The sequence below is a fragment of the Saccopteryx bilineata genome, chromosome 3 (assembly GCF_036850765.1).
Source record: "Saccopteryx bilineata isolate mSacBil1 chromosome 3, mSacBil1_pri_phased_curated, whole genome shotgun sequence".
In the NCBI taxonomy this organism is placed as follows: domain Eukaryota; kingdom Metazoa; phylum Chordata; class Mammalia; order Chiroptera; family Emballonuridae; genus Saccopteryx; species Saccopteryx bilineata.
In genome coordinates, this window is record NC_089492.1 from 282,117,462 (window position 1) to 282,136,544 (window position 19,083).

A 19,083-nucleotide genomic window follows, 5' to 3' on the forward strand; every position below is an offset into this window, starting at 1 on the left:
TTCTTTTATGCCTGATACCAGTTGGTTCAGTTCAAAATGTTCCCGTTTGTTGTAATAGCTAGTTCAGGAAAGGTATGAGAAATATCTGAAACTTAACTTTTTTAGTGGAAATTAAAATGTGGCTCCAGTTATTACCCTTTTTGTTTATCTAATGTCATCTAATATGACCCTTCGTTATTTATAGTTTTAACAAATCTAAGACATAAGCAGTGTAATTTTATAGGATTTTTTATTTTTTTATTACAGAGTCAGAGAGAGGGATAGATAGGGACAGACAGACAGGAACAGAGAGATGAGAAGCATCAATCATCAGTTTTTCATTGCGACACTTTAGTTGTTCATTGATTGCTTTCTCATATGTGCCTTGACCGTGGGCCTTCAGCAGACCGAGTAACCCCTTGCTTGAGCCAGCGACCTTGGGTCCAAGCTGGTGAGCTTTGTTCAAACCAGATGAGCCTGCGCTCAAGCTAGCGAGCTCAGGGTCTCGAACCTGGGTCCTTCACATCCCAGTCCGATGCTCTATCCACTGCGCCACCACCTAGTCAGGCAGGATTTTATTTCTTAATAGGCTTTGTTGTTAGGATGTGGATTAAAAAACTGATTTAGGTGTAGATTAGAAGTTATTTTAAAAGGAAAGACACTTGGTGGAATGTGTAAGATCATGTAAATCTTCATATACCATTGTAGTGTGTTTGAGTTCTAGGAATATATTAACTGTTTTGCAGATGTGAGCTTATTGATAATTAAATGGTACTTCATTTTTTCACCTCTCCTGTCTCTTGAATTTCTTTGTTAATTTGAAAGGTTTGCAGCTCCGTTATTGCACAGTGTCAGAAGTCTGATGATTTGCATGTTATTCTTCCACTGACTGAGATTACTGGGTGTCAGTGACTAAATACACTGCTTTTATTGGCTCTGTCATCCAGTTTTCTGACTTGGCCTTCCTAGTGTAGAGTACCCTTAAAGGGTCTATCAGGTGAGCTCAGTTAAGAAAAAAATGAGGGTTATTCCCAGATCTAGTACATATTACAGAGGTAATTATAGCAGCAGCACTTCCCTTTTTCTGAACTTGCATAAGTAGTGCCAGAGTCCAGAAGAGATCTTAAAACAGTGGCATGCTAAATCAGACATGACCTGCAAAGAAGCTAAATGACCACTGCAACCCTGCATTGGTTGAATCTCTGAATTTCTTTTCCCTTTCCCCTTTTATATGACCCTTAACTATTCAAGGCTAGTTTCACATGAACTTTGAGAGGTCTTTTTTCCTACTTGGAATGCATGAAATGAATAGAAAGGGAAGTTTTGCTCGGCCTTCTTCCTGAGATCCAGGATACTAAATGTAGGAGTGTGGTTATCTTTTCCAAAGGATAGAAACGAAATGAGCTTTCAAGGAGAAGCAAGATGGCAGAGCTTAGCTCTCAAGTTTCTCATATAGACTCTGGATCTGATCTTTCTAGTTTTAAAGCAACAGCCCCTCTCATAATCATCGCCTCTTATCTTCAGAATGATGCCCATTGGTGAGTTTGTATATAATCAGCCTATTCAAAAGACTCTGAGTGTTAATTCGGAATGCTGATGTTGCTGGTTCAAAACCCTAGATCACCAGCTGAGTGTGAGCTCACTGGCTTGAGCACAGGGTTGCTGGCTTGACTTGAGCCTGAGGTTGCAGATCCAATCCCTGGTCAAGCCATGTACAAGAGGCAATCAATGCACAACTAAAGTGAAGCAACCAGTTGATGCTTTTCTCTCCCCCTTTCCTGTCTCTCTCTCTCTCTCTCTCTCTCTCTCTCTCAAAAAAAAAAGGCTCCTCTCAGAGACCTTTGTTGCTTTTTAAATGTCACTGCACAGGTTTTATATTCAGCACCAAATAAGTTGCCTTGGTGGCTTCTGGCTATACCTCAGGACTTAATGACTTTCATGCTTTTTTTCCTTGGTTGCTTTAGGACCATACTACTTCTGAGATCCCTGAGCTACATTGGTCTTTATGTGTGCTTACTCATGGCATTGATGAAAATTGTTTTCTGTCATTCTTCTTTATATATAAAGATTTGTTTGTTGATTGGTGCTTTGGTTTCACTTGAAAACAAAAACAATAAGAGGAAGACTGGAGGAGAGAAATGGGAGGACAGTACAGTACATCTGTTACCACTCTTTCCCAACCCTAGAGGATAACAGTGCAGATTTAAATTAATTATTCAGCTGTGCTGAAATTTCACTCGTTGAGCACTCTTAATTTGAATTCTTGTATGCTCTTGCTGGAATTGTCACTTTGCTCATGCTCAGAAATAACATTTTCCTTGCTTTTCTCTGGGCCTTATTTTAAAAATTAATGTGATACTGACCAACCTGAAGACAACAGACTGGTTGTAGAAAATTGGTACCTGGTAAAAGTTGCAAAATGTTGTGAAATAATTGATCTTTGAAACATATGGGCTATAGTTAAGGTGTTAGAGAGACTTCAGTATTACACAAAATTCCTTTATTTATTGTTTTCTCTCTAGGTGCATGCTACTATGATGCTAATCAGTCTATGTATGTGTTTGGAGGCTGTACCCAAAGCAGCTGCAATGCTGCCTTCAATGACCTCTGGAGACTTGACCTGAACAGCAAAGAATGGATCCGACCTTTGGCTTCAGGTAAGAGATAATATGCTCATCTTTGCCTTCTTACTAGGTAACTCCCTTTGCATGGAAACTGCCTAATCCTTTTTGATATTGGTCTCAAGGACAGGTGACTGGGCCCCAGGTTCTTTGTCATAAAATATGCCATGTAAATACTAAGAGCAACATGTTTGTGTAAGTCTTTACAGTTTAAAAATTTTTTACTTTATCATTAGTATTGGTGCTCTGCCAGTATTGCTTTATACTGCTGTGTGAATTCACTTGCGTGGTTTTCCCAAGTGCTTGGACAGGTGTAATGTGCTCTTTGATATGAAGTTGAAGTAAGAGCAGAAACAGAGTCGTGAGAACTGTAGTTGACTGACAGGAGCTATTGTCCCAGGGCTAAGATCTCAGAATATCTTTGTTGTTGCCAGCTCAGATACTTGGGGAGTGTGTGGGACATGCCTCTGCTGGTTACTCTTAACACTCAGGCGGGTGGGAAGATTCCACTGTAGGTGCATTCCTGCACAGTCGCATTATGCCAGAATTCTGGCAGAAAGAAACGAGATTACTTTTTCCTTTTCAGACCTAAACTTTCTTGGGGAATGACCTAAAAACAATTGTTTTTGCACTTATGAGGTGAGACAGTTTGAAAAGGCGTAGTTAGAAGATTTAAGGGGCTGATGTGATAGAGAAGTAGTAGAACTAGTCGGTCTGCTGAGTATCAAGTGTTCTGCTAGATTTGTTGGCAGGCTTTTCCTAAACATTTTTCATTTGGCTCTTCAAGGTTGGAATTCACTCTTAAGACTAAGGTGACTTGGGTTTTTCTTGTGCAGATTCCCTACTTAATTGGGTCTTGATTTGCTACTTTGATTACTATATGGGAGGCAACCTGGTATATCAGAAAGGACACTAGATTAAGAGTAAGGGGACATGAATTTTATTTCCTGGCATAATCACCAACTCTCCATGTCACTACGAAGAAGATACTGGATCTCTCTGGGGGACATATAGTGTAGGACTAGATGATTCTATTTTTAAATGGGTTGGAAAGGCTAATTTATATTTCCCTTTAGTTGTATAACAGCTGCTATGATGTCTAGGACAGGGGCTTAAATCTTTTTTATGAGAAGAAGCTACATTTTGCTTCTCCAAGCTGTGAGCTCCTGTTCCTTCCCTTGCATTAGGCAGATAGGGGAGGGAGGAGCACAGTGACAGTGGGCACTTGTAGGTGGGTGGACATCACTTTTTTACAGATGGAGTTCAAATATTAGAAAGAGGAACAAGTATTAATCTTTAAAAAATGTTAAGGGTTATACTACAGTGTGTCCATAAAGTCATGGTGCACTTTTGACCGTTCACAGGAAAGCAACAAAAGATGATAGAAATGTGAAATCTGCACCAAATAAAAGGAAAACTCTCCCAGTTTCATACCTATTCAGTGCAGTTCGATGTGGGATCACGCAGATTTTTTAGGGCTCCTTAGGTAGCTATCCCGTATAGCCTCTCCAGACTCGTCACTGACTGATGACCTACCAGAACGGGGTTTCTCCACCAAACTGCCAGTTTCCTTCAACTGCTTATCCCACCGAGTAATGTTATTCCTATGTGGTGGCGCTTTGTTATAAACGCGCCGATATTCACATTGCATTTTGGTCACGGATTCAAATTTAGTGAGCCACAGAACACACTGAACTTTCCTCTGTACTGTCCACATCTCGACTGGCATGGCCGTGGGCTACTCCGCTATATACACGGTGTTATGTCATTATCTGCGTATGCACACATCATCCTACAGAAACTGGGAAGTTTTTCCTTTTATTTGGTGCAGATTTCACATTTCTATCGTCTTTTGTTGCTTTCCTGTGACCGGTCAAATGCACCATGACTTTACGGACACACTGTATTTTAGGACCCTCCAAATTTTGTGCTTTGGAGAGTTTGCTTTTCTAGCTCATTGTCCCCGTTTGTGCTTCAGTGCAATAGTGATTCATATGTGGAATCATAGATTCTAAAGTGGTAGAGTCTTTTCAGCTTTTGTGCATCCTGCTTCTACTGCAGTTGGTGTCCAGGCCGCAGAGCAGCTTTGGTTGTTCCAATCGCAAAATCCTCGTACTGCTGCCTTTCTCCATTTTATGACCAAGTTGATGCCTTTGAAAATTTGGCATGCGCCCTGGCCGGTTGGCTCAGCGGTAGAGCGTCGGCCTAGCGTGCGGAGGACCCGGGTTTGATTCCCGGCCAAGGCACATAGGAGAAGCGCCCATTTGCTTCTCCACCCCTCCGCCGCGCCTTCCTCTCTGTCTCTCTCTTCCCCTCCCGCAGCCAGGGCTCCATTGGAGCAAAGATGGCTCGGGCGCTGGGGATGGCTCTGTGGCCTCTGCCCCAGGCGCTAGAGTGGCTCTGGTCGCAACATGGCGACACCCAGGAGGGTCGCAACATGGCGAAGCCCAGGATGGGTAGAGCATCGCCCCCTGGTGGACAGAGCGTCGCCCCTGGTGGGCATGCCGGGTGGATCCCGGTCGGGCGCATGCGGGAGTCTGTCTGACTGTCTCTCCCTGTTTCTAGCTTCAGAAAAATGCAAAAACAAAAAAAAACAACAACAACAACAAAAAGAAAATTTGGCATGGGTGTTGCTCTTTCTTGAACAAGTAGAGCTCTGACTTTGAGACCTTCATAACCTGTTGCCAGCTGCTTTGCTTATATTTATTTCTCCCTAGAAGGTGGACGTGGGTATTTTTTTCTTTTATGTTATTTTAACCACTACGGTTTTAAGATTGTGTTTTAAAATTCCCAAGGTAGAAAGTGTCAGAAAAGTAACTCACTTGATTCTACAAATAATCTGAATTTTAAAAAATTATAACATTAGATTATTCCTTTTCATAAATCATGTAACCTCCTGAATATTTAAAATAATTTTCTAACAAAGTATCTCAAAAAACCTAGTTGCTGCATTGCTGTAATCTACATTTAGAATCTAGTTTTAGAAAGGGAAAACCTCAGCTTTTTGAAATGTCTACTTAAAGAGCAGACAAACAATAGTTTAATAAAGAGCCCCTGAGATTCTCATTTAGGCAGAAATCCCACGGGAAGATTGCCTGAGGAAATGTTTCTGTATGCTGTCATGGGTCCCAACCAAAATTACTTCATGTGAAACATCAATGAGTCTTTCTGAACAAAATACAGTTGTTGATACATATTGGTGTGCCTGAGTCACTCATTTTAGTGCAGGAAAACTGGGTAGGTTGGCTGAGGGGAGGGTGCTGTCCACCATCCTCTGGTGCTAACTGTGAAGTTTTCTAGTATTTGAGCATTTGCAAGTGATGAGTGTTTAAAGCAATAGCTTTAACAATGTTTAGTCTTCAAAAGAGTAGCTGTTTGGGGAAGAGCATCAAGCAAGCAGTGAGACAGTTTGGGTTGGGAGAGCCGTTTTTTTTTGGATTGAGATCTGAAGGGAGAGAGATTAGAAGCATCACCTTATAGTTGTGGCACTTTTAGTTGTTCATTGATTGTTTCTCATATGATCCTTGACCAGGAGGGCTCTATCCGAGCCCATGACCACTTGCTCAAGCCAGTGACCTTGGGCTTCAAGCCAGCAATCTTTGGGCTCAAGCCAGTGACCATGGGATCATATCGATGATCCCATGCTCAAGCCAGCAACCTTGGGGTTTTGAACCTGGGATATCAGATCCCAGGTCAATGCTCTATCCACTATGCCACCACCCATCAGGCAAGTTGGGAGAGTCAATAGTTCTACTGCACATGGTTGTTTGTTACATGTTTATTTGGTAATATTGCGAGTGGAGCATTCTCATTTTGGTTAGTGTCTCCTTAGTCTGCTCAGGCTGCCATAACAAAATACCATAGACTGCTTGGTTTAATCAACAGAAATTTATTTGTCAATTCTGGAAGCTAGGCAATCTTGAGATCAGAGTACTAACAAGGGCTCTTTTCTGACTTTCAGACATTTGCTTTCTTGCTCTGTCCTCACATGGCAGAGAGCTCTTCATATATATATGAGCTAATCCTATAATAAGGGCCCTACCCTCATGAATTTATCTAAACCTAATTATCTCCCAAAGGTCCCATCTCCAGATGCCATTGCATTGGGCTTAGGGCTGCCACATAGGACTTTTGGGGAGATACAGTTTGGTCCATAGCAATTGGAATTTATGCGATTTGCCAATGAAACCTTGTGTTTAGTTCCTTTTGAAATCCTAAAAGTGTTTCATCTGGAGAAAGAACTTTACATTGTCATATACTTTGAGCAAAATAGCTGGTCATTTAGGTTTCTGAAAGACTAAGAGAGCAAGTGTGGAAATGAGACCAGTTAAGAAGTGGTAGCAATAATCTAGCTGATGAATGAGAACTGATGGTAACTTGGACTGGGTTGTTAGTAGAAAGATAAAAACAGGACGGATCGGATAGAACCAATGCGATTCGCCCATGGTTTGGATGTGGAGTGGGAAAGAGAGGTCAAGGATGGCAGTAAGGACTTTAGCTGGAGCATTGAATGGAGTTGCCGTTAACTGAAACGGGTAAGACTGTGAGTGGTCAAGGTTGGCAAAGTAGAAGAAAAAAGAAATTCAGTCTGAAACGTGTTAAGTCTGATGGACCTTGAGAGCGTCATACTAAATGAAATAAGTAAATCAGAAAAAGCTAACACATAGTTGGGATATAGAACTGAGACTCATGGACATAGGTAAAAGTGAAGTGATTACCAGGGGAGAAGGGTAAAGAGGGACAACTATATGGTGATGGTAAATGATTTGACTTTGGGTGATGGGCACACAATGCAATCAACAGTTCAAATGCTATAAGAAATGTTTACCTGAAACCTGTGTACTCTTATTATCAATGTTACCCCATTAAATTTAATTTCTAAATTGAAAAAAAAAGTTAAGTCTGAAATGCATATTTGGAACATCCAGGTGCAGATACATGTATGTACCTGGAGTTCAAGGTAGACATGCAGATTAGAGACATTTGTCTAGATAGCCAAATGGGAGTCTTTAGCAACCAGATGGATTTAAAGCCATGAAACTGGGTGAAATTACCGAGGGAACGAGTGAAGAAGAGGAAGCTAAGTCTGGGGGACTGCAGCATTTGGAGATCAGGGAGGAGAGGCGGAAATAGCAAAAGACTAGAAAATGAGCACCAGAGAGGTAGGAGAAAACCAGGAGAATGTGGGATGTTTGAAGCTACCATACTTGAAAGTATTTCCTGAAGAGGAGGAAATAATCAGCCATGTCAAAAGGTCAGTTCTTATGAGGACTGAGAATTCATCTTGAATTTAATGAAGAGTGATTTTGATGAATGGTGAGGACTAAAGCTTATTTGGAACAGTTTTAAGAGGATGGGAAGAGAGCCTGACCAGGTGGTGGCACAGTGAATAGAGCATCGGCCTGGGATGCAGAGGACCCAGGTTTGAAACCCCAAGGTCGCTGGATTGAGTGTGGGCTCATCCAGCTTGAGCACGGGCTCACCAGCTTGAGTGCAGGGTCGCTGGCTTGAGTGTAGATTCATAGATATGACCCCCTGGTCACTGAATTGAGCCCAAAGATTGCTGGCTTGAGCAAGGGGTCTCTGGCTTGGCTGTAGGTGCCCCCCCCCCATCAAGGCACATATGAGAAAGCAATCAATGAACAACTAAGGTGCCGCAACGAAGAATTGATGCTTTGCATCTCTTTCCCTTCCTGTCTTTCTGTCCCTGTCTGTCCCTCTCTGTCTTTCACTAAAAAGAGAGAGAGAGAGAGAGAGAGAGAGAAAGAATGAGAAGAGTTGAAGACAGTATAAATAATACATTAACTTTTTAAAAGAAGAGTTTTGCGGCCCTGGCCGGTTGGCTCAGTGGTAGAGCATCGGCCTGGAAGAGTTTTACTATAAAGGAGAGCTGAGAAATAAGGTGCTAAGTGGAGATGGATGTAGGATTGACAGGCTTTTTTTCTTTTTAAGATGGCTGATTTTATAGTATATATACTGATGGGAATGATCTTCTCATGGGAGAAGTTGATTTGGCTCAAGAGGAAGAATTGTTAGATCTGTGTCCTTGAGTAGAGAGCAGGGCAGAATCAACTGTACAAGTGACAGGGTTGGCCATGGATAAGAACATTGGCCGTTTATCCAAAGGAACAAGAAAAGAATATATTACTGATGCTGGTGAGTAGCTCAATGTGGGAACTGGTGGCAGTTCTCTACTGATTGCTTTATCACTCAAAAAAAAAAAAAAAATTGAGAGTGGGACAGAACAGAAGCTGTTTGAAATCCTGGCCAGTGATTATGAATGTACAATTGTCTACATTGTAGTCTTCGCCAGGTGATTCTAGGAAGTTGAATGTTTCCTCTTCTGGCACAATACTAAGGTAACACCTTAGTTCTTAGTTAGTTTGACTCAGCCTCAGCCTGTGGTCAGTTCCCAAAGCAAGTGAACAGTTCTTGGAATAAAAACTTCAAAAGACTAAAGTTTAAACCACTGTTTCTAAAATACCCTTTATTCATACTGAGGCTAATTTTGGCACTATTTGATATGTAAGTTCCTCATAAGTTACGGCCTTTTTTGGTAACTTTAAGTCAAAGAAGTTTTCAGGTATAAGTTTTTACACTTAGAATTGGTGTTCTGATTTTCAAAACTTCTTAATTATTAGCCCACACCCATTTCAGTTAGGAGACTCTATAAATGTTGGAAGAGTCTATAAATGTTAGGTAAAGATTAAAGCTCAGCCTGTCATCTCAGTTAATTAGTCCTGGAGCATAGTTGATTTTCCCACCACATTGTCCCAGTAGAATCTTCTTTCTCAAGGATGTTATTTTCTTTCCACTTTCTTCTCTTCCAGTCACATAACGCAGTTCCAAGTGAAGACTTATGGTTCCAGTGATGAGCAAACTCATTAGTCAATTGAGCCAAATATCAACAGTACAACGATTGAAATTTCTTTTGAGAGCCAAATTTTTTAAACTTAAACTATATAGGTAGGTACATTCCTTATCGAAGTAGCGCCCACATGTGGTATTTTGTGGAAGAGCCACACTCAAGGTGCCAAAGAGCTGCATGTGGCTAGCGAGCCACAATTTGCCGACCAGGGTAGGCTCTTTGTTTTAGAAAAAATGCACTCAAGGACCGAGCTGAACAAACTAATGTTTGTTCCCATCTTGGCCTTACTACTCCTGAGCTACTTGTCTCTGAACCTCATCACTTCTGCATTCCCTGGGCCTTGGTTCCCTTCTCTGTAAAAAGACCACTATTCTAAATAAAAACCACACAGCAGATCAGCTTTATCCAAGTCCCTGGGAAGCTTTCTTAGAATATATGTAGTAGATTACTTGGCCTCATCTTAAGCGCTTGGGGATAGAACAGTGACTCTGCATCTTTTTTGAGAAAATGTCCCAGTTGATTTCAAATCTAGCTAAATTGGGAAATCCTGGATCTTTATGAAATCTTGCTTTCTTATTGTGCAATCTGTGACCTCACTCTGTTATCACAGTCTGTTAGGTGGGTGTGTAATATTTCAAATTGGACTCCTTAACTGTTGTTAAGGAAGAACGATAGCTGCTGTGTGGAATCTCAGCTGCTGTTTTTACCCTAGTTAGTGGCCTACTGCCTGAGGAAAGGTTATGGAGAGGGTTGGGAGGGGAGGGTATTGGTTGCCCCCGAGTCTGCATGCATACTATCTAACTTGCAAACCAGCGCAGTTAGGTGGGCACTGCTGTGATACCCATTTTACAGAGGAAGAAGCTAAAGCTCAGAGAATCCCCTAGTAATTTACCGAAGATCACAACCAGTAAGTGATTAAAACCCAAGATTTTGTCTCTGAAATCTTTTTTCTCCTATGCTAGGCTTTGAATAGTTTTGTTTTTTTCTATACTTTATTTCCTTTTATCACTTTTTAAATAGACTTATTAATTCTATTTATTTTTTTAAAAGAGGAGAGAGAAAGAGAAAGTGGTGGAGTACAGGAAGCATCAACTCCTAGTAGTTGCTTCTTGTTTGTGCAAGGCAAGCCCAGGGTTTCTAACCAGCAACCTCAGCATTCCAGATCAATGCTTTGGGTACTGCGCCACCACAAGTCAGGCTATTTATTTATTTTGTTTTTTATTTGTTTTTTTGGTTTTGGGGTTTTTTTTTTTAGAGAGAGAGGGAAACGGACAGACAGGGATAGAGAGAGAAGAAGGGAGAGGAGAAGCATCAACTCATAGTTCAGCACTTTAGTTGTTCATTGATTGCTTTCCCATATGTGCCTTGACGGGGTGGGGCTCTAGCTGAGCCAGTGACCCCTTGCTCAAGCCAGTGACCTTGGGCTCATGCCAGCGACCATGGGGTCATGTCTATGATCCCACACTCAAGCCCGCAACCCCACACTCAAGTTGATAAGCCTGCGCTCAAGCCAACGACCTCAAGGTTTTGAACCTGGGTCTTCTGCATCCCAGTCCAACACTCTATCCATTGCGCCACTGCCTTGTCAGGCCCCTGTCTTCTTAAAAAAAATTTTCTATATTTTATTTTTCTTTCTTTTCCTGTGACTCCCTTTTCTTTATTTGTAGTTGCCCTTGTTCCTTAACATTCCATTGAATTTGGTGGGAAATAACTAAGTTCTCTGGCTATTGTGTCTTAAAATAGTTAAGATCTTTCTGTCTATCCAGAATCAGAAGCTCTGTTGGAAATAATTTTGTTCCTTTAAGACTGTTCCCTAAAAGAATAATCACATATTCCAAAAGCACTGAGTAGTCCTTCAGAAAAAGCTAGTTTACTTTTGGAGTCAGGAGCAGGAAAAAGAAAATGTTTTGGTCATATTGGATGTCTGTAGGACAGCCAGGATGTCTTTAGCAGCTGCAAGGGGCTATATCTGTCCAGAACTAACTGCCCAGTTACCATTGTTTCTCTTGCTATGTAAATGATACCTTAAAAATAAATGCGCATAGGGTTCTTGGATCCTTGGATGAAGCTTTCTCCTCTGTGTCTAATGAAAATACTTAGTCTTTGGTTCTCTCTACCACCCTTTCCTTAGCCTGTGGTAATGTCGCCAGGAAATGTCCGAACAAATAAGGGAGTCTACAACTAATACCTGGTACCAGGTATAACCAGAACAGCTGACAGGAGAGTCTGTTTTGGAAAAGATCACCCAGTTCCCTTGGCGTAGGTCCCAGGTGTCAGTGCCGACATTGAAGTAGCTGGATGTGGGATGTGTTTGGAATGCTGCATTATTATACTCACTTTTATTAGATTCTGTTTTGCATTTAAGCACTTAATACATTTTAAAAAATTACCAATGTATGCAAATATGTTATGAGAATCCCAAGTCTGTGGAGATGCAGAAGTGGATGTTTATCTGGTAAATATTGGACCATGTTACAAGAGGACATACTTGCCTTTCAAATATACTGCAAGCTTCTATTCTCTGTCCTAAAAACAGATCATTGATCTTGCTGTTTTAATATTTTCTTTGTGACTTAGAAGGCCAGTTAATGCTACCTTGTGAATTATTTTCTTGATTACCAAATTTATTGATTACCAAAATGTATTAAAATTTGACGATAGCCTTTTCTTTCCCATGTTGAATATCTAGCATCCTTTAACTTTTTATTCATTTGGTCCATCTCATGAGCCTTTTCTGTCCTTTCTTGAAACCCTCTAGACCTTTTCTTATTTTAGGTAGAAATCCAGAGTGTCACTGAAAATAAGCAGTGACTTTCCTTTGAATTCTGAGCTTTCATATCTGCACATTGTGATCCTGTCTGCCTACCATCTTGCCAAGCAAATTTGGGTTGCTCTTAGGTTCCCTGTGCAGAAAACTCAGACCTCCTAGTGTTTCTGTTTATTCTCAGGCATCCATGTAATCTGCCCCTCCCCCGACCACAATTTGTGTTTTTTTGACTACAATAAACTTCATTTTATCTGATGTCCTATCGCTGTGTATTTCCAATGCAGTCTAGATATATTAACTTTTTAAAATGTTTATTTTATTGATTTGAGAGACAGAGACAGGAACATCAATCTGTTCCTGTATGTGCTCTGACCAGGGAACAAACCAGCAAACCTCTGTGCTTTGGGATGATGCTCTAACCAACCAAGCCGTCCAGCCAGGGCGATATATTAACTTTATGTTCTGAATGAAATTGTAGCTGTCTAATCCTATATGGAGGAATGCAAAAGATACTCTCCTTGAGTCATTTCTTTCTTTATTTTTTCCCTGACAGAGACAGAGAGAGGGACATATAGGGATTAGACAGACAGGAAGGGAGAGAGATGAGAGGCATCAGTTCTTCGTTGCAGCACCTTAGTTGTTGATTGCTTTCTCTTACGTGCCTTAACAGGGGGAGGGGCTACAGCAGAGCGAGTGACCCCTTGCTCAAGCCAGAGACCTTGGACTTATGCCAGTGACCTTGGGCTTCAAGCCACTGACCTTTGGGCTCAAGCCAGTGACCATGGGGTCACGTCTATGATCCCACGCTCAAGCCAGCGACCCCGCGCTCAAGCTGGTCTTCTGCATCCCAGTCCGACACTCTATCCACTGCGCCACCGCCTGGTCAGGCTCCTTGAGTCATTTCTAATTTCTGCTTTCCCACAAATGACTCTGTTGGTTTCCAGGATACTCAGCATTGCTGTGTACCCATTCATACCCAGTGCACATTGATTTTTATTCTCTATATAATCAGGATCAGGCCCATTTCTCAAGTGTCCAGCTCTTGTGACTTGGAGAAGAGTTTGTAAAGAATCTTCAGGGTGTTCTTCCTAGGGCAGTAAGGCCATTTATTAACTTAAAAATTCAACTTGAGGCCTTGGCCGGTTGGCTCAGCGGTAGAGCATCGGCCTAGCGTGCGGGGGACCTGGGTTCAATTCCCGGCCAGGGCACATAGGAGAAGCGCCCATTTGCTTCTCCACCCCCCCCTCCTTCCTCTCTGTCTTTCTCTTCCCCTCCCGCAGCGGAGGCTCCATTGGAGCAAGGATGGCCCGGGCGCTGGGGATGGCTCCTTGGCCTCTGCCCCAGGCGCTAGAGTGGCTCTGGTCACGGCAGAGTGATGCCCCGGAGGGGCAGAGTGTCGCCCCCTGGTGGGCAGAGCGTTGCCCCTGGTGGGCGTGCCGGGTGGATCCCGGTCAGGCGCATGCGGGAGTCTGTCTGACTGTCTCTCCCCGTTTCCAGCTTCAGAAAAATACAAAAAAAAAAAAAAAAAAAAAATCAACTTGAATTCTGGGAGACTACTTTATCTTTTCAAATCTCAGAAGCTATCTCTCATTTCTTCTTTGGGAGATGAACTCTTGAACTATACTTTAATTGATTATACTTTTCAAACAAGTAGTGCCCCAATGATTTCCTCTTTTTCATAGTTCTCTGGAAGTGATTATGCGTTATGGTTTTTATATTTGATGTGTTGGCTTTTAAACTGTGTTCTTTTTTGCTTCTCACCCATTTTAGTAAGCTTTCTGAAATCCCATGACCCAATTTTAAAATATTTCCTGTCATTTGATTTACATATGTGAGTTATGGGGTGGTTGCAATTGTATTCTTGAAGAACTCAACTTAACTTTAATTCTGACAATGGGTTGCTGATATTTTGGTTTACTGGTGAAAGTAGAGGTGCTACCATGTGACAAGGATGTAAACAGTTTAGAGTTCACTCTACCAGCTTTGACACTAGCTATTCTTTTTTTTTTCTTTTCGAGAGAGAGACACACACACACACACACACACGCACAGAAAGGGAGAGAGATGAGAAGCATCACCTTGCTTTTGTGGCACTTCAGTTGCTCATAGATTGCCCTCCCCCCATATGTGCCCAACCAGGGGGCCGCAGCCAAGCTTGTGACCCGTGGGCTCAAGCTAGCACCATAGAGTCACATCCATGACCTCATCCTCAAGCTGGTGAGCCCATGCTCAAGTCAAACGAGCCTGCGCTCAAGCCAGTGACCTCAGGGCCCTGAACATGGGTTCTCGGCATCCCAGGCCAATGCACTGCGCCACTGCCTGGTCAGGCCATTCTTTTCTTCTTAATATTAGTTTATTAAGATTAATTTACATGTAGTAAAATGAACAGATCTTAGGTGCACAGCTAAAGGATCTTTGTACAGATACATGCAATTGTGAGATTATCACCAAGATCAAGATACAAAATACTTTGCCTGACCTGTGGTGGTGCAGTGGATGAGGTGTTGACTTGGAATGCTAAGGTTACCCGTTCAAAACCCTGAGCTTGTCCAGTGAAGGCACACATGAGAAGCAACTACAAGTTGATGCTTCTGGATTTCCCCTTCTCCCTTTCTTTCTGTCTGTCTCTCTCTCTCTCCTCCTTCCTGTCTCTCTCTAAAAGATCAATTAAAAAAAACAAAACAGCCTGACCTGTGGTGGCGCAGTGGATAAAGTGTTGACCTGGAATGTTAAGGTTGCTGGTTTGAAACCCTGGGCTTGTCCGGTCAAGACACATATGGGAGTTGATACTTCCTGCTTTTCCCCCTTCTCTCTCTCTCCCTCTCTCTACCACTCCCCACAGAGGTAACCACTATTCTGATTTCTAACAGACTTTTAAAAGTTTATTTATTGATTTTAGAGAGAGAAGAAATGAGGGAGACAGAGAGAGAAACATTGATCTGTTCCTCTGAGTACCCTGACCAAGGATGGAAGTGGCAACCTCTTTATATCCAGATGACGCTCTAACCAACTGAGCTATCCAGTTTTCTTGAGGTTCATCTTGTGTGTGTGTGTGTGTGTGTGTGTTTTTCATCTGTGTGGTTGCATCTATCAGTAGTTTATTCCTTTTTATTGTGTGAGTTTTCCATAATGTGAATATACCACTTTTTTTTTGTTTTTGTATTTTTTGTTTTTGTATTTTTCTGAAGCTGGAAACAGGGAGAGACAGACAGACTCCCGCATGCACCCAACCGGGATCCACCCGGCACGCCCACCAGGGGCAATGCTCTGCCCACCAGGGGGCGATGCTCTGCCCCTCTGGGGCATCGCTCTGTTGTGACCAGAGCCACTCTAGCGCCTGGGGCAGAGACCAAGGAGCCATCCCCAGCGCCTGGGCTATCTTTGCTCCAATGGAGCCTCGGCTGCGGGAGGGGAAGAGAGAGACAGAGGAAGGAGAGGGGGAGGGGTGGAGAAGCAGATGGGCGCTTCTCCTGTGTGCCCTGGCCGGGAATCGAACCCGGGACTTCTGCATGCCAGGCCAACGCTCTACCACTGAGCCAACCGGCCAGGGCCCCACTTTTTTTTTTTTACCCCATTCTTCTGTTGATGGATACTTGAGTTATTTCCACTGAATATAGCTGCAATCAACATTCTTATATAAGTTTGTGGACATAAGCACTCATTTCTTACTTAAGACTTGTCAACTTGAAGAAATAGTCTAGACCAGGGGTAGTCAACCTTTTTATACCTACCACCCACTTTTGTATCTCTGTTAGTAGTAAAATTTTCTAACCACCCACCGGTTCCACAGTAATAGTGATTTATAAAGTAGGGAAGTAACTTTACTTTATAAAATTTATAAAGCACAGTTACAGCAAGTTAAAGCATATAATAATAATAACTTACCAAGTACTTTATGTCGGATTTTCGCTAAGTTTGGCAGAATAAATCTTTATAAAACAACTTACTGTAGTTAAATTTTTTTATTTATACTTTGGTTGCTCTGCTACTGCCCACCATGAAAGCTGGAATGCCTACTAGTGGGCGGTAGAGACCAGGTTGACCAGCACTGGTCTAGACAATGGTAACTACCCCAGAGATTTCTCTATTCACATAGTCCTGCTCTAAATAGAAAGAGCTGGTGATATAACTTAAGTATTACAGAGATTTGGGGAGGAAAAACCACTTGGCTAATAATTGAAGGTACTACTCATTATTAAAGGACCTCATGACCTAAAGTGATAGGAGGGATGTGTTATGAGAGGGAGGGAGGCTAATTAGTAATACCCATTAAGAATGTGGTTTTTGTGCCAGACAAACACAGGTTTACATCCAGATCTCTGTTGCTTAGTAATTGGTTGACCCTAGACAGGTTACTTAACATCTTATTTGCATCACCTTTAGGGTAGAGATGATAATACCTAGCTACCCGTCATGTTTTTGTTCAGATTATATACAATGCAAGATTCAGATAGGAGGGAGAGAGAGTAGAAACTGAAGTGCTAGCTAAGGAGTGGAGAGTGATCTTAAATTATTCCCTAGTTCCAAAAGTTTGAGAAGTGACTACATTCATTCCTTTATCATTTTCATCCTTTGTTTATTGAATGTTTGTGCCCAGTGCTGTTCTAGGAACTATAGATATAGAAGGAAGACAGATAATAAACCAATACAAAGAAAATACAGTGTGTCCGTAAAGTCATGGTGCACTTTTAACCAGTCACAGGAAAGCAACAAAAGACGATAGAAATGTGAAATCTGCACCAAATAAAAGGAAAAACCTCCCAGTTTCTGTAGGATGATGTGGCAGCATGTGCGCATGCACAGATGATGATGTAACACCGTGTACACTGTACAGCGGAGCAGCCCACGGCCATGCCAGTCGAGATGTGGATGGTACAGAGGAAAGTTCAGTGTGTTCTGTGGCTCACTAAATTTGAATCCATGACCAAAGTGCAACGTGAATATAGGCACGTTTATAACGAAGTGCCACCACATCCCACGAAGCATTATTCGGTGGGATAAGCAGTTGAAGGAAACCGGCAGTTTGGTGGAGAAACCCCGTTCTGGTAGGCCATCAGTCAGTGACGAGTCTGTAGAGGCTATATGGGATAGCTACCTAAGGAGCCCTAAAAAATCTGCGTGAACCCACATCGAACTGCACTGAATAGGTATGAAACTGGGAGAGTTTAAGGACACACTGTATAGGCTCTGGCTGGTTAGCTCAGTCAGTTAAGAGCATTGTCCCGAAATAACAAGGTTGTGGATTCAATACCTGGTCAGGGCCCAAATGGGAAGCAACCAGTGAGTGCATGACTGAGTGGAACAACAAATGAATGCTTCCTTTCCCTACCCTCTGTTTCTCTCCCTCTCTCTGTCTCTAAAAGAAATTAAGCTCTGGCGGGATAGCTTGGTTGGTTGGAGTGTTGTCCTGGAGCATAGAAGTTGCTGGTTCGATTCCCCAGTCAGGACACATTATAGCAGAGCTCTATCTTCCTGTCTCTCTCTCTCTCTCTCTCTCTCTCTCTCTCTCTCTCTCTCTCTCAAAAAAAAAAAAAAAAAAAGCCTGACCAGGCGGTGGCGTAGTGGATAGAGCGTTGGACTGGGATGTGGAGGACCTAGGTTCGAGACCTAGGATGTACCAATGGATGGATAGGTTTTTAAAGGAAATCTGATTTATGAGAAAAGCAGCAAACTAACAATTAGGATTCTGTTCACAATTCATTATAATTTACTTTTAAGGCTAATTGTATTTGTGTGTGTGTGTGTGTGTGTGAGAGAGAGAGAGAGACTGAGACAGAGAGAGACAGAGAGGGATAGATAGGGACAGACAGACAGGAAGGGAAAGAGATGAGAAGCATCAATTCTTTGTTGCCCCACCTTAGTTGTTCATTGATTGCTTTCTCATATGTGCCTTGACGGGGGCTACAGCAGACTGAGTGACCCCTTGCTCAAGCCAAACCTTGGGCTCAAGCTGGTGAGCCTTTCTCAAACCAGATGAGCTGGTGACCTTGGGGTTTCCAGCCTGGGTCCTTCGCGTCTCAGTCTGACGCTTTATCCATTGCACCACCACCTGGTCAGGCAAGGCTAATTGTTTTTATTAAGATGATGTGTTTGATGAAAATAACTATGAAGTATTTGAATCTCCGCCTACATGTTTTTGTTGTTGTTTTCCTAGAAGGAAGGCACTCAAGAACCCAGATACCACTTACATATGCTAATCTTTACGAAGAAGGTGTAGGATGTTACTTAAGTGGCTAAATTCTTTTTTTGTATTAGCTTCTTCCAGATCCTTGGACCTGGTCCTGGGTAACCTTCCTTAGGAGGTGGTGGTTTCTCCCCGTCTCCTCTAGCCCTGTGCAGTCCTGGAACACCCTGGATCTGTGGTGGTCCCAGGAGATGTGAAGGAGAACAGAGCCAGTGGGTTCCCCTAGGAAAGGAAGGAGTCCTTTCTGTTTGTTTACAAAGTTCAGACCCTGGACTCTTTCCAGAATACATGCCTTTCTAAGGTGGGTAAACATTCTCTCTTGCTGCAGAGAAAGAAGAGTGGGAATACTTGCATAGTACAGATCTGGGTAAAAATTTGGATACTCCAGAGAAGAGAATAAATAAAATTACACCATATTTCAGTTTGGCTTTCTCCTGCCTGACTAGGATTTTCCTGTATTGACACCAGTCAGAAATTTTATGACTAGCAACATTGTTTTCACTTCTAAACAGAGCCACTTAAAAGGGTGTACACACACACACACACACACACACTACAATTAACAATTTATCAGATTAAACTGAGACTCTGGACCTCCTCTCTCTCTCCAGAAATTGTATCAAAAAGACTACTTGAAATGGTGACAAGAAACTATTACTGTTTT

At 42.3% G+C, this 19,083-nt stretch overlaps 1 protein-coding gene across 1 annotated transcript in view; it reads left to right on the forward strand.

Moving 5' to 3' along the window:
• Positions 1–19,083, forward strand: part of FBXO42 (F-box protein 42) — a 76,869-nt gene that overhangs the window by 37,585 nt on the left and 20,201 nt on the right. Inside the window, exon 4 of the mRNA XM_066270339.1 lies at positions 2,502–2,636. Within this exon, the coding sequence (XP_066126436.1) occupies positions 2,502–2,636 (135 nt within the window). The remainder of the gene's footprint in view (positions 1–2,501; positions 2,637–19,083) is intronic.